Genomic DNA, 15,446 nt, shown 5'->3' on the forward strand with positions numbered 1-15,446 from the left:
TGGCTGGTAGCTCGGTACTGGACAACTCAGTTCTGAAATACAGGGTCAGCTGTTCTCCAAGGCAGAAATGACATCGATGGTGCTCAGACTTGGAAAGGAAAGTATTCTCAAAGGCAGAGTAATAGCTCCATAACTGAAGTTGCTGAAAGTCCCTCGATCTGTTAGTTTGGGGGATTTTTATGTTGGAGAGCGACATTTTCTCCCTGGTTACTGCGGAGAATGAAGAACATCACTTAAATGTGTATCTGTTCCAACAAGGCTATAAAAGGATAGGTGGGTAGAAATTATTAAACATGGCACAGAGGAGACAAGTTCAAAATGCAAAGATCGGTTCTGGACAGTTTCCAAAGTCTTTTTTCCATGCCCCCTCATGAGGAAGAATTGAGAGAAGGAAATAACAGATTATGTGTTATAAAATGTAATGCTAAAAAAAAAAAAAGGAAGAAACAATGAAAGGAAAAGGCAATGTGATCTCATCTTCTCAAAGCCAGAGCAGTCACTGTGGCCAGGTCACAGTGCAGACTCTAGGCTTGCTCTAGGTCTGCCCTGAGGCAAACACGAGACAGCACCCTCCAAATGTCAGCTGACCATGTCGATGGTTTTGTATGTCCCCTGATCTACTTGGTGTGATTTAGCAGAAATGGGCAAGCATTGTTCAAACGGTGAAATGATGAAGCTGGGAGTGTTACACCTTAGTAGGTGTGGCCAGGACTCACTATCTTTTCCTTCAATTCAAGTAAGGAAGCAGAAGAAAACTCACACGGTGATTTATTAAGAAAAACACTGTCATTAATTCAGATGCTAAGTATATTGCCTGCATTTGTGTGTGAGATCTATGCCTAGAGAATACGTTACTGTTTAGAGGGGTGTGTGTACTGGAGGGAAGACTAGATTTCTACTCAAAGACCTAGTTTTGCCTTCTTTGGCTGGTGTCTTTGACACTTCATTGTGCATCTGTAAAAGGACAATAATCCTGCCCGTCTGACTGGGTAGTGGTGAGAAACGATTGAGATGATGTATGTGCAAGTCCATCTGAAGAAGAGGAAGTCCTCAAAAAAATGCCACTGTGCGCATACTTGAAATATCCAGACAGAGATGTAATTTCCAAACCTTTTGCTCCAGGTGGGTTTGCTTCTCAGCACCAAATGTTGATCTCGGTAGTAATGCGAGAAGTGCTACCACTTTAAGGGTGAACAATTATTACTTCTAATTTGTTATACATTTTATTTCTAGACAAATAAGAGTGCCTCTATAAGACGTCGATTTGACCAAAGCAATTCCCATGACAATATATTCTACAGTGTTCTTATTATTAACAAAGTGCAGAGCAAAGACAAAGGCATTTACACCTGTCATGTGACAAGTGGCTCATCCTTCAAATCTGTGAACACCTCAGTGCATGTATATGGTAAGCAACTCAAGCTCTGCTTTCTGGCCATTGTGCTTTGGGGGAGGGTTCTATATACCAAGTAAATTTTCTTTTGGCCAGGAAGAACACTGTCACCCATGAAAGCAACGTTGTTCTCCTCTTCCCCCTGCCAAAAAGCAAAATCACACTAAGTGCTCTTTTAATGCTTTTCAATTGAACAGAGAATCTTTTCCTTACAAATTTATTGTGGTTAATAATAACTCAATTAGGTCACATTAAAAGCTATATGAAATCCTTTATTTAATGTTCCTTATAAACAAAACAGAAAAATAGGATAATTTTTACCTTTATTTTCAGGGGGAAATTTCTAAGGTATTACTGTGATTTAGAGAAATAAAAATATGGTGCGATAAGTTATTTAGAATTAATGCTCTTTTATCCCTGGTTTTACTCTCAAGAAATCCTAATATTTTTGCTCAATTTCAATAGGCAAATTCTTTTAAGGAAATATTTAATCCTCTTTAGAACCCTCAAAAACCTTATTCATCCCCAGTGTTGAAACGAAAAACAGTGTGAGGAGCAGAAACTAGGGAAAAATTCTGTCAATGTCTTTGATACTCATTTGACTTTCTCCAGTTGGTTTTTTATATCAGATTAGCTGTTTTAGGGTGCCTGGAGCAACTTTCTCTCATTGTATTCATATGGCTGGGAGGATGTTTAGAAGTATCTTTTTAATTTTTTGTTATTGTGATATAGACACTTAAGGCCACTTTCTGTTGGCCTGACACTGCTTTTATACCTCTGGGAATTGCAACTGCTTGATTTGAAAGTTTTTCACCAGTTAGGGTACTTTTAAGTTATTTTATTCATTGATCACTATTTTGGCTCATTGATAGGCTTGACCATAATTCAGCTGTATTTTTATTCATTTCTTAGACCCTCCTTTAATGAGGGAGTGAGTTAGTGTTTTTGTTTTTGTTTTGTTTACATAAAGATAGCCTTTTCTAATATATTGATCATTTCTCCTTTCAAAGATGAACCATTCATCACTGTGAAACATCGAAAACAGCAGGTGCTTGAAACTGTAGCTGGCAAGAAGTCTTACCGGCTATCGATGAAAGTGAGGGCATTTCCCCCGCCAGAAGTGGCATGGTAAGACTGAAATTATTTTCTTATCAGTTCATGATAAGGTTTGTAAGTCTGAAAATGCAGGAGCTCACTGGCTTGATTTCCTAAAAATAATCAAGATAAGTTCCCCAGACAGCAGTGGAGAGCTAAGAACCGTGTTGAGTCTGGCTGGGGTGTTGTAGGCAGGAAGAGCTGGAGGGAGGAGCGGTACTGTGCCAGGATGGAGCGGGGATTAGGGTTTTTTGAGTGCTCATTGCAGTTTAGGCACTCATTCACTCTGACTAAATTTCTGCATCTCTAAACCTTTCTATGATGTCAGCATCCTCTGAATGGAACATGTTGGCAATGACTAGGAAGCCTCCTGAATAAATAACATGCTCTATTAACCCTGGAGAAGTGGACCCTTGTGACGAGGATAATAATTCTTTTATTACCTGAAAAATAATTCTTTTGTATACAGCTGGGTGAAAGTTCCAATCTTGTTTTAAAATCAAACATTAATAAAGTCAAGACTTATTCCATTGCAGGAGTGGACAAATGCACCTACTTGAACTAATTAAGTTTTTTTTGGCTCAAAGTTTGCATATTCAGGAACTCCTTAAGCAGTTTTTTGTGGGTTTTTTTGGTGTGGTTTTGTGTGTGTGTGTGTGTGTGTGTGTGTGTGTGTGTGTGTGTTTTAGTGGTACCACAGCACCTGATATAAAACAATGTAATCTGTTTAAAATCTGCAGGCATTTTAAAGTACTTTTGAATGTCAATATCTTTGGCTTTAACGATTACATTTTAAACAGAGTACAAAACTGATTAGGAAAATAGCCCATACAATGTAGAAGTGGTGCCATTTTAGAATCTCCTCAACCAGAGATTACTTTGCTTTCATTATCATATGAACATAGTGTTTATTTTCAGTTTCCTCAAATAGTTAGTGGATATTTAAAGAGAAAATTAAATTTGTGCTATGCCTCTTCATGCTGTTGCAGTAGAGGAGAGATTTGGGGTGGGGTGGGGCTTCCTAATATCTAAGATATCAATATATCTCTCTAGGAGTTACATTCCTTCTTTCCTCATTGAGAGTATCCTCATCTATTAAGCAGTACCAATTTTTTTTCAGTCACTAAGTAGCAAGGACCTAAAACAAAGAGAAAATCAATCCATTTTCAAAAATACTGACTCGTTAATAGGAAATACCTTAAAGTAATACTAAGATGGTATTTGTAATCACAAAACAGAGCACAGTCATTTTAAATGCTTTGGAACTGAGACCCATTAGTGACAGGAATTTGTTTGCAGGCCTGTGTGATACATGCATGGATAGGAAGTAAAACCACTCGCAATATTATATACCTTTACACAGAGCACAATACACTCCTAATGGATTAAAAACTGCTCATTTTAAGAACCTTGCAGTTTAATGAAGTTACAGAATTTTAAAGTTAGAAGAGATTTTTTAGAAATTCTACAGAAAACTTGGAGAAACCGAGGCTTGCACGGGCATGTCGGGTGCTCAAGTGCAGTGGCTGAGCCAGGCCCCACTCAGGCCTCCTGGATCTCAGGGCTGTAGGAAGCTGCATGACATCGAGGCATCAATGCTATATTTAAAGTTAAACTTTTTAAAAAGTTTATACCTTTTGTTTGTGAGTTTTGTGCCTTACCTATTCTTCAGGGGGAAAATCTTGATAATCTTGATTTCACTATAGTTTTTGAAAGGGACAACTGCTGTGACCATTTATATAGCTAATAAGAACTCCACATGAGATCACAATAGGAAAGTCTATTTTTATTTTTATCTGGAGAAGTGATCTAGTTGATCTGACTTACAATGGCCCTTGTATTGCTGGTGGAGCCTCATGGAAAATATCTTGGAGGGAATCGCCCGGTGCTTCTGGGTTACTACTTAAGTCACAATGGTGACCAGAGCTCGTATGGGTACATTGAACCATCATTTCTCTGTCTCCCTCAGCTCACTTATTTCTCTTTGCCAATAAATATGAAGTGTTTCCCAGACTAAAAATTATACCTGGCTCTGGCTCAGTTGGTTGGGAGTCGTCCTGGGCACCAAAAGGTTGCGTTAGATTCCCGGTCAGGGCACATGCCCAGGGTTTTGAGCTAGATTCTCAGTGGGGGAGTGCAGAAGGCAGCCAATCAATATTTTTGTTCTCATATCAATTTTTTTCTCTCTCCCTTTCTCTCTCTCTAAAAATCAATTAAAAATCTTAAAAAAATAATTAAGAATAAAAGTTATACCCGGCTTTACTGAAAAGTTAGTATCTAAGATTTTTTAAATGAATGCTGAGGATCAAAGGCTTGAAATGCATAAATTTGAGTTCACAAATGTAAATGGCAGTGTGATCATGCAGACTTATTGATCATCTGTTTAACCACAGGCTAAAAGATGGGTTACCTGTAACGGAGAAATCTGCTCGCTATTTTGTTCATGGCTATTCGTTAATTATTAAAGATGTAGCTGCTGAAGACACAGGGAATTACACAATCTTGCTGAGCATAAACCAGTCAAACATGGTTAAAAACCTCACAGCCACTCTCATCGTAAACGGTAAGTTTACTGTTCAGACTTTCTCCTGATTTTGGTAGGAGTAAAATTAATGAAAATTTGTAAATGAAAAGTCAGTATAACAACATAAAAGAAAACAAAATTTTAAATAATTATTTTAAAAACCACCTACACTCCCATAATAGCTATTTCATATATACTTGTTAACTTCTATAGTAATATGGCTTATTACCATCATAATCATACCTACCATGGGATTGATTTTTTAATGTTCTCAAAACATTTCTGCTTTAAAAAAATTTGCATTATAATGACAAATATGAGGGTTTCTTTGTTTTTTGCTCATGTTTTGAATTCCTAACATCAAAACCAGTGACAACGTGGTCCTTCTGGTTGTGGCCCAGGAACAAGGCAATAGAACAGCTCTTGACTTCTGTCCTGTTCTTCTCCTTTCCAGTGAAACCCCAGATTTATGAAAAGGCTGTGTCATCATTTCCAGAACCAATTCTCTACCCACTTGGCAGCAGACAAATCCTGACCTGTACCATTTACGGTATTCCTCAACCTACAATCAAGTGGCTCTGGCATCCCTGTAACCATAATCATTCAAAAGCAAGGTAGGGACAGATCGTTTCTTGAATACCTTTTACATACTTTTGGTCACTTGGACTCAAGATTCTTTAATGAACACTGATGGGAGTTTGCAGACGGGATGTGCAATATATTGGGGACAAAGACTTTGCTTGCCTCGGGAAGATGTAGGCAATATCTATTCTTTTTCCTTACCCATTTCTAATTTTTCTCTCTGGTTTATAGTTTCAGGAGCACAGGGACAGAATTAAGGTCATCCTGTGAGCCATTATTTAGAATTCAGGTTAGAACGCCAATCTCTTGTTTTCTAGTGGAGGACCCCAGACTTTGGCTCCACCACTGATCTTCCCCATTCTCATCTTCTAAGCATTGGCTATCACATGAGATCTTCCCAACGCCTATCATCACTACGGTTCATAGGCTTTGCTCATACTTTTCCATCTGTCTGAAAGGCGCTTCTACCCATTTTCTATTTCCTGAGAAGTCCTCCTTTATCCTCCAAGGCTCAGCTCTTATGTCACCTTCTCTGTGAAGCCTCCTGACTACCTCATTCTGACTCCTCTCTCCCTCCCCATCATAATGGCACTTTGTGTACACCACTGTCACGTCACCATGTGCACACATTTGTCAGCTCCACAAGCTCTGAACTGATGGAAAGCACCTCTGTATCTTAGAGCTTGGCACACAGTAGATACCAAAGCATATTTGCTGAATGAGTACATCCCCAGCCTCGGTTAACTGTGCAGCGTTCCCTTGACACTGTGTGTGACTGAGTCCTGTCTGCTTTTTTTCCATTTCTGTTTGGTTTAGGGGAACGGTACAAATGATAGTTCATGGGGCTAATTTGATGAACAGGTATAGAATTGATAGGAAAAACACTAAGATATTATTGAGATCGCCCAATAATTGTCATTATGCCAAATATTTCCTTTATTGTTTTTAATTCCACTTGCAGAATGTTTGAGAGAATTGCTATTAGAAAATTTAGCTTGATAAAAAGTAAACAAGACATAACTCTACCATAAGCAGATAGAAGTGGCTCTTTGGTTTTCCAGATTCTTCCTACAATTTCAGCTCTTCTTTATTTTGTGTTTTGATCTTTTGTTCAAGGCATATTATTTTGATCTTGAAAGTCACTGGTGAGTTATGGAATTCCTGAGAAGTAGCTGTTTTCATATATGTCTACTTTCTCATCTGAAATATGGAGAACTTACAAATCTCGAATACCTGTTTAACCATTGTGGATATTCAATCCAAAAGAAAATGAGATAATAGTATACTGAGATTTCACATTATTTTGCTAATTTGGGGGTAGGCATCCGTATTTATGGACACATCTTTTTATATTTATGCTAAAATGTAAATAAAAAATGAAATAATTTAAGCTATTAGATTTGGATAAAAGTTTAGAGCTAAATTTTTATGGAATAACATAGCCTTATATCAATATTTTTTATTTTGTCTTGATAATAGAAAAATCTAAAATTTCAATTTAGGATTAGAACTAGTAGCCATATTAGAAAAAAAATATTATAAAATTAGGTTTGAATAATGCTAATAAAATATAGTTTGGGCAATGATGTCAGCTGAAGTAAAACTTTGTAAACATTAGCTCTCTTTTTCCAATTTCTTTGTGATATATGGGAATCCTTATCCCATGTCACAGAGTTATGTTGCCAAGGCCCCAAAAAAATGTCTTATTCCTCTTGGAATTCTCTCAAGAGTCAGAGCAGTGCCTCAAAGCTTCAATAAATGCTTGTTTGCCATTTGATTTATTCTTTGTTAAAGGCATTCTCTTTTTTATAAGTCACAAGGCACATCAGAACTGTGAGCTTTAACTGTTTCAATGATGCCTCATTTAAAAAAAATTGTTGTTGCTTGAAATTATCTGTTGAAAATGTGCACATTCATAAAAAGTTCTCATTTTTTTTAGTCAATAGACTGATTGAGTAGCTTACTTGTGTCAGGCCCAGATGTGGTGCTTGGTGGATAAGTAGTACATTTAACTTGGAAGCATTTCAGAAAGATATATGGGACCTTGTTGCATAGCAAACAAATAGAATCAATCACTCTATTTCATCCTATCAGAGAGAGAAATGCTAAAATTGACAGATCAATGAAGCCTTTTTTAATCACTAAAATTTTTAAAAGATGTCTTTACTATATTTTATATACTTATATTAACACTTAGATTCCATTGTAGACAGGAATTTTAGTAACATTTGAATAAGGTATATTCTATTGCATAAATTTTAAAAATGTATTTATTTTGAGTTACATAGTAACATATTTTCATAGGGGTATCTGTGGGTGATCATCAAAAGAGATTTGGTGATTAATGTATAGCAGATCCTCAAATAGTGGTTTCGTTCAATCTTTCATTATAACATTGATGAGGGAACAAAAATCGTTTGCAGCCAGGGCCACTGTCTGTGGAGTTTCCCATTTGCCCCATGTTTTGTGGGTTTTCTCTGGGTCCCCCAGTTTCCTCCCACCTCCCAAATATGTGCACGTGCGGTGAACTGGCGTGTCTCCGTTGTGCCAGCCTGAGTGAGTGTGAGTGTGGGTGTGAGTGGCCCTGTGAGGGAAGGGCATCCTGTCCAGAGTGTTCCCACCTAGGGCCCTGAGCTACCGGAAGAGGAATCAATATGTTGGGAAACCATTGTCTTACTTGTTTTTCTTAAATGTATGTAGAGCTCATACTGATTTCAATGTCTAATTATTAGAAGTGTTTAAGGTCTTTATTTAGAAGTTTGGTCATGTTTTTTGTAACCAGACATATGCCATAGGAACTTAGCTCTTGTCTATATAAATTAGCCTAGGGTAAAATTGGTTTCACATTACATGTCATTTTGTTTAAAGTCAGTTTCCAAGAACCTATCGAAATTAAGTGAGGACTTACCATATACACATTATTATTGAATATGTAGAATAATTCTTGGCATTTAAATTTTAGGCTAATTAAATTACATATTTATATATGGACACAACCAACACATAGTTTGGTTTTGAGGTTAGAATGTGTTTAAATAGCTCAAAATTATTAATTAGGTAATGGATCTAAGTTAATATGGCCATCTGGTTAATGTATTTAATCGGGCCAGCTGGTTAATACATCTAAGTTAAAGCTCACACTTAACTCAAATTGTATAGTTTTCTGAAGTCCAATAAATATATAAAAATATTTTAAAGCTATCCGAACTATTGCTCAACAAGTTCATCCTTATGGATCTTAAAAACCATAAATAATTTAACATAAATGTCCTCCTTTTTAAAAAGCAAATGTGGTAAACTGCTGAGCTATGTGTTAACTGAATGACATTGTGGTTTGGGATTCACCTAGAATTTGTTTTTATAAAACATGAAGAATAAAAGAGAGGAGGAAAGAGTGGTTACTTTTAAACTCATACCTGATGAGCTGAGAAGAATACAGCAGAATCTTTCTCCCTGTTACTCTCTGCATATTTGGGTGGTAAAGTAGTAGAACTAAAATATTTCTTTTGAGTTTTTAATAACATGAATATAAGTTATTAACACTGAATGAAGTGGAATTTTGGATTTTTCTCATCCTCAGCAACCGGCAGAGACTTTAAGTAGACATCCCTAAATTTGCTCCAGGTCAGCATGTACATGAACCCAGTAGTACCTTTCACATGTTGTAGTTTACAGCTTCTGTTCATATAAAATAAAGATAATTATACACACTTAATAGGGAGAACATGAGGGTCAAATGAAGTAATATACATGGTATCCCAAAGCACTTAATAGCTGATAGCTCAGTTTTGAAAATGAAACATATTTTAATAAACACTGCCTTTATAATTATTCAAAGTGTGTATACATTTTTTTGAGACACCCTGCATTTGAGAAAGGTAAAGAGAGCCAAATAAATGCAAGGTTGTAATTACTGCTAGCATCTGGGGTTAAATAAGACCCCAAAACTTGTAAGAAACTTTGAAAGAATTGTAGGGCTAATTTCACAACAGTAAGAATTTTTGCCTAACATCTCTGAGAAGTGAACACAAACTGTGGAAAGTAAAATGTAATTTTGTTGTGCTCTAGAAATAGAAATTCAGTGGGTCTGGGTTGTAGAATTGAGGAAAATATAACATGACTTTTCAGAAGAAGAAAAAGGAAGGAAATATAGATGTTACGTAAAAGTATAAGTAAGAACAAATAAAAGTGTGTAATGAGGGGATGAAGTCCCTCTTCCGGTTTGTGTGACCTGTCCCCTTTGCTTGTTTCCCGTCATGGGAGGAAGTGGTTTTGACCTGTGGGTTGGCTAAGGCTGGGGTGGGACAAAGGAGAGCTGACTCCTCCCTGGGAGTTCCCATTAGAGTTCTAGAACCTTACCTCCCGCTGGCTTTTGAACTAAGTAAGACTGCGAAACTATGCATGCAATGAACTCGTCTTGATCTTGTAGTCCTTGGTGAGCTTTGCCACGGTGCTAGTACCGACTCAGGAAATACTGTTTGGATAAGGTTGCCCACTGCAAGGAGATCGGTCTCTACAGGAACGGTAACTGTGCTGGACTGGAGGGAAGAGCCATTCATTGGGGAACAGAAAAGATGGATTTGAGGAGCCCAGGAGGGAATGGGGGAAAGATAGTCTTGGTATATTAACTCCAGATTTGAACTGCACATTTTCTCAGGAAGAATCTAAGATGTTGAAAGACTGCTTTTATTCACATGCACATAAAAGCCAAGAAGCCCCTCCAGTAGTGACGGACAGCTGTCTGCAAGACAAGTCGGCCATGCCCGCAAGCAGGAGGGTGGTGAGTCAGCTTCTGCTGGGCCGCTCTTCCTGGGAGTCTCCAGGAATGTGATCACCTCCCCATCTACCTGGCTGTCTTTTTAAAACTAAGGCTTGCTTTTAAAATATTGATGCTCGTTGGGTCTTTTACATAGGGAGGTTTAAGGCCTGCAGCCTTTCATCATTACATTTTGTTTCTTTTTTTTATGTTTTGTTTTTAGAGCACACATTCTTTAGATCATAGGCCACTTTAATTCTCTCCCTCCATCTAATGAACACAAATGATAATTTCAAGATAGATGATAATAAATAGCATTGCAACACATACGTGTTGCTGTCCTTTAATGGAAAAAAATGATAGGTACATTGGGTTCTTTGTGAAAATCTCATTTTCTTCATCTATGATGATCAGTAAAAATAGGTAGCAAGAAACTTCTGGTCCTTCTGTGTGTTAACACTGCTCACTTCTTATACATGTGTTTTTCAAATTATTGGTACTCAAGGTAAATACACTGTCAACCATCTGCTTATTACACAGATATTTATTGGTCACCAACCATGTGCAAAACATAAAGATATACACAATTTGTCTTCAACATTTATGTTTTAATCATATAAGATGAAACATGTTTAGTGATTACTTATTCTATCTATGTATATCCCTGCATAATATCTACACCACAGTCTCAGGGTCAGAGACCTGGGAATCAAGAAAATGGGTTCTATTTTTGGCACAGGCCCTGACTTCTGGGTGCCCCTGGCTGGTTACTTAGTCTGTGCTTCAATTTCCCTTTCTGTAAGTGTAACCACCATGCTTCCCCTTTCTTAAAATACACTAGAGGCCCGGTGCATGAATTTGTGTATGGGTGGGTTACCTCAGTGATCGGGGCCTATTGGGGAGGCCAGCCTACTGGGAGAATGGACCGCGGGAGGTTGACCAGCCACCCCCCCCCCACTATCGGGGCCCTTTGGGGGAGGGGAACTTGGGGGAGGGATCATGGGAGGTTGGCCCCAGCAGCAAGCTAAGGCACGGCCGATTCCACAAGGAATCAGGCTCCCTCCTCTCTCCTGTCTGGGTCCAGGATGCAGGTAAACCAGATTTGGGGCTGTCAGGGCCCTAGCAGCAAGGCCTGGGTCAGTGTACATCATAGCTACCACTGGTCATCCGGTCATTCCAGTCATTCAGTCGTATGAGTCACTTAGGCTTTTATATATATAGATAGCTATTAATGATTGGAATGAGAAAATCACTTCAAATTATATTTTCTTCTTTCAAAATAGCTTGAAATAATTTCCTGCTTGTTGCACACTGATAGTTTCCTTCTGCTTCTTATAAATTATAAAGCAATTTGACCTGAGGATTAACTCTGAGGATCAGTGCAAAATTAATGGGAAAAAAATCAATTTGTGAAAGTAAAATAGTTGTAAGAGGAACCTTACATGCAAGTCTGTATTCTGTGGTACAGAACTTACTCTGTAGTTATGTCAATAATTACCCATCAAGGAAAGAAACTGAGCAGCTCCTCAGCTGTTCATGTCAACCTATATTTTTTTCAGTGCCAACCTGGCCTCCCTGTACCACACAAAAGAAGACATAATCATTCTCTCCTGGTTAGTCCCACATTTTTCTTGCTTTATTTGGTCTTTTGCCAAGGAACCCCTTCAGAATGTGGAAAATATCATGGGATTCTCATTCAAAGGATATGGAGAGGGAGTAGAGTATTATTTCTTCAATTTCTTAGCTAAAATGGTGGATTTTCTAAGAAAACCCTAACAGACACCCATGGAATCTCAAGGAACTGCTTCCAAAACTCTAACTTAGGCCAGACCTGGACCTACGTTAACAGGATATTATATTCCCTGCCACACAATTTGGATGTCCCCTTTCTAAAACACTCTTCATCTGCCCTAACAGTAGAGTCCTATAAGGAGTCTAGAGAAAGCTGACCACTCCAGAACTAAGTGTGGTTTGCTAGGGTGTTGGGGGATGTATTGGAGGGGTGGCCTACAAAATAAGAGAGGGCAGAGGCATCTAGAAACTCTGAGATGGGCTCGCCTAATTGCATTTCTCTATTGTTTACATCAGCAAATTGTCAAAGACAGCAAGGCCTGAGTCATTAGTGATGTGTTGAGGGTAGATCATTTGGAAGAAACACAGTTTTGTGCATCAGTGGGGTATGTAAAATTAACAGGATGAAGACAGCAATTGTTAATGGTACTTAATTAGAAATGTACTCAAGGACCCAAATTTAATTGATTGCCAGCATGAATGGCTGTTATTTTTATACTGAAACAGTTTTATGTCCTGTATTAAACTTTCTATCTACAAAATAAAAGTTTTAATCATTTAAACATGAAAAAGTAAACATTTCCTGGGGGCTAACTGTAGGTCAAATATCCGAGAGCCTCTTCTTTTGAAAGTATGGTTACATACTCCATGTTTTCATCTTTAAAATATGCATAGATAGATAGATAGATAGATAGATAGATAGATAGATAGATAGATTTCATAGAGGAAGGGAGAGGGAGAAAGAGAGATAGAAACATCAATGATGAGAGAGAATCATTGATCAGCTGCCTCCTTGCATGCCCCCCACTGGGTATCGAGCCCGAAACCCTGGCATGTGCCCTGACTGGGAATTGAACCATGACCTCCTGGTTCATAGGTCGATGCTCAACCACTGAGCAATGCCAGCCAGGCCCCATATTTTAATCTTTATTACACTCCTCAACTATATATACAATTTGTATCCATGTGTCTCTTGACATATACTCTGTGTAGTGTGCATATGGGTAGACAGACTCAAACTAGGTATGCTACAGAGAATTTTAATTTGCCACACATACAACCTTGAATCAAAATGGGGGCATTAAAGACCACTTGACCAAAGATCACTTGAGCAGGACTTTGAGCTTGAACAAACAATCCAACAAATCTTGCCATCTTATACAGGAGGCTTTCATTAACAGCCAAAAGTGAATGTTCACTTACTAATGAGAAACTTGGTATTTTCTGTTATGTAATTACTGGATGAGGAAGTACATGCTGCCCAGTGTGAGTGTTTAGACAACAGCCCTTTTAATATTTCATACAAAGTCCTGAGAACTGAGCATGAACTCATTTGCCAAGTGCCTCTTTGCCATTTTTCTATGCTTTGTGAGATTTTCATTTTCCCCACTCTTCATAGCGATACCATGAGTTTGATGAGTAATTGTTTCTTATGATTTAACTGTCTCCTCTAATTACTATCAAATATTTCATTATGTGTTTAAATTAAACCAAAAGGCTGAGTAATAGGAAGGCTATGCTGGGTGGTTTTTATAGGGATATTTTTAGCAAAATTCAATGGAGCTTCTCAAGATTAGGAATCCCAGAAGGTAGTGATGTACAATTTGGAAGATTCTTTAAGATTGGCAGAACATCTTAACTTTTCTTGGCCCTATACACAGATTTTTAAAAATTGAATAGGCACTTTCATTACTGAATCTAGAAACTAGTATCCTCTTTAGGTAATAAGTAAATAAGACATATCATTTATAAAACATGCTCCTATTCTTGAAAATCTACATTTTAGTTCTATCTCCATTGACTTGGCAGACTGTTTCTTGAAATATGGACTCTAGCCCGTGGTTTTAATGTAATCTCACTGCCCTTTTAGGTGAAAAGGCAGAACCTGGTGGATTGAGAAGATGGAAAGGGTGTTATAGATTGAGACTAAGGCCCAGGTAGTGACTTATAATGAGCTTCAAGTCACTATACCCTGTTTCTTCATACTTTCTCTAAAAGCCTTGTAGGATGTTTTACCACCTTGAGTACAATTAATGATAATAGCTGTAATAGATTTAATCAATGAGCCCTTACTAGTGTCAAAGCAGTGTGTGTCCTTTTGCATATATTATCCCTAAACTATGTAACAATTTTACATAATGGACCCAATTTTCCCAAAAGGAAACTGAAGCTCAGAAAATTATTTCTCAGGTGTTTTCAGATCATGGAATTAAAGAAGGCAAATAGGTTGGCATTTCAGAAGGTTACTTGTCATTGGTGTCCCATGGGACCCCTCAAAGTCTATGCCTGTGAGTTCCCAGATGAAGGAGCAGAAATCCTTGAAAGGACAGGTTTGGGGGAGCACTTGTTATGCCCAGATTTCGTGATCCCCAAAGACCACCAGGGAGCCGAGTCCAATGCAAAAGCAAAGAGCCTTTAATCGAGCTAGCTCGAGCTCAGTCCCACACACACACACACACCGGCGCAGCTGCGAGGTGGAGAGAGAGAGCCCCAGTCCCCAAATGCGCTGATTTATAGGGGGCCTGGGAGAGGTAGGAGGGGTGAGGTAGTGTGGCCTCCGCTGATTGGTCGGGGTCAGGTTGCACATGGGGGCAGGGCACGGCTTACTTTCCTCTTGCATTTCTATTGGCTAATTCAAAAGTGTGGGTTGGGCTCTTGGAGAGGTTCTAGGGTGGGAACCTGACTCCACGAGGTGGAGGACATGGAACAAAGGGAACATGGTGTCGGTCTCTCCCCGCCCTTTCACACTGGCCTAAACTATTGGGTTTGTTCTTATCACCAGTGATCCACCTGTTGAGTTAGAGTTGAACTGAAGGTGGGAGAGAAAAGGAGAAAGAAGTTTTCAGTAACTGGGAGAATTTGATTCAAATTTCACTATTTCTTTGGGAACCATTGATGACCTGCAGCTGGTTCAGGGCCCAAACCCACAGATGGGAGTAGACCTGTTAAGCAGGTATAAACCCCAATGGGATGAGCAAATCTGAACAAGACCAACCTTAGGAGGTTAGCAGGGCAAACACTTCTGTGGCACTTTCCCCTAACAGTACTGTCCCTCTCTGTGACCTTCTCACCATGCAGGGGTATTTGATCTTTTGCAGTAAAGTCCCATTTCCTCATTTGTTGCTCAGGATTAATTTTGGGGTCAGCAAGCACTCAGCTCTCAGTGGATGTTTAGGCAAGAGGCATGGGAAAAGAGATAAAGAAGGAGAGGTCAAAAGAAAATGAAAAAGAAAGCACAGGGTTTCCAATTGATGAGTGAACAAAATGAGGAGAGGGAGGCTGCAAAGATCAACCTCAGTATGCCT

The 15,446-nt window shown here is 38.5% G+C and overlaps 1 protein-coding gene across 4 annotated transcripts in view; it reads left to right on the plus strand.

Moving 5' to 3' along the window:
• Positions 1-15,446, plus strand: part of FLT1 (fms related receptor tyrosine kinase 1) — a 215,233-nt gene that overhangs the window by 67,404 nt on the left and 132,383 nt on the right. For all 4 annotated transcript variants that reach the window (XR_013960060.1, XM_080658492.1, XM_080658494.1 and 1 more), the window contains 4 exons: positions 1,234-1,408; positions 2,404-2,521; positions 4,882-5,051; positions 5,467-5,626. Coding sequence is in view for 3 of the 4 variants with exons in the window: in XM_080658492.1 (XP_080514618.1) it covers positions 1,234-1,408; positions 2,404-2,521; positions 4,882-5,051; positions 5,467-5,626 (623 nt within the window). In the remaining variant the exon portion in view is untranslated. The remainder of the gene's footprint in view (positions 1-1,233; positions 1,409-2,403; positions 2,522-4,881; positions 5,052-5,466; positions 5,627-15,446) is intronic.

Source organism: Plecotus auritus (assembly GCF_963455305.1).
Source record: "Plecotus auritus genome assembly, chromosome: 3".
Taxonomy (NCBI): Eukaryota; Metazoa; Chordata; class Mammalia; order Chiroptera; family Vespertilionidae; genus Plecotus; species Plecotus auritus.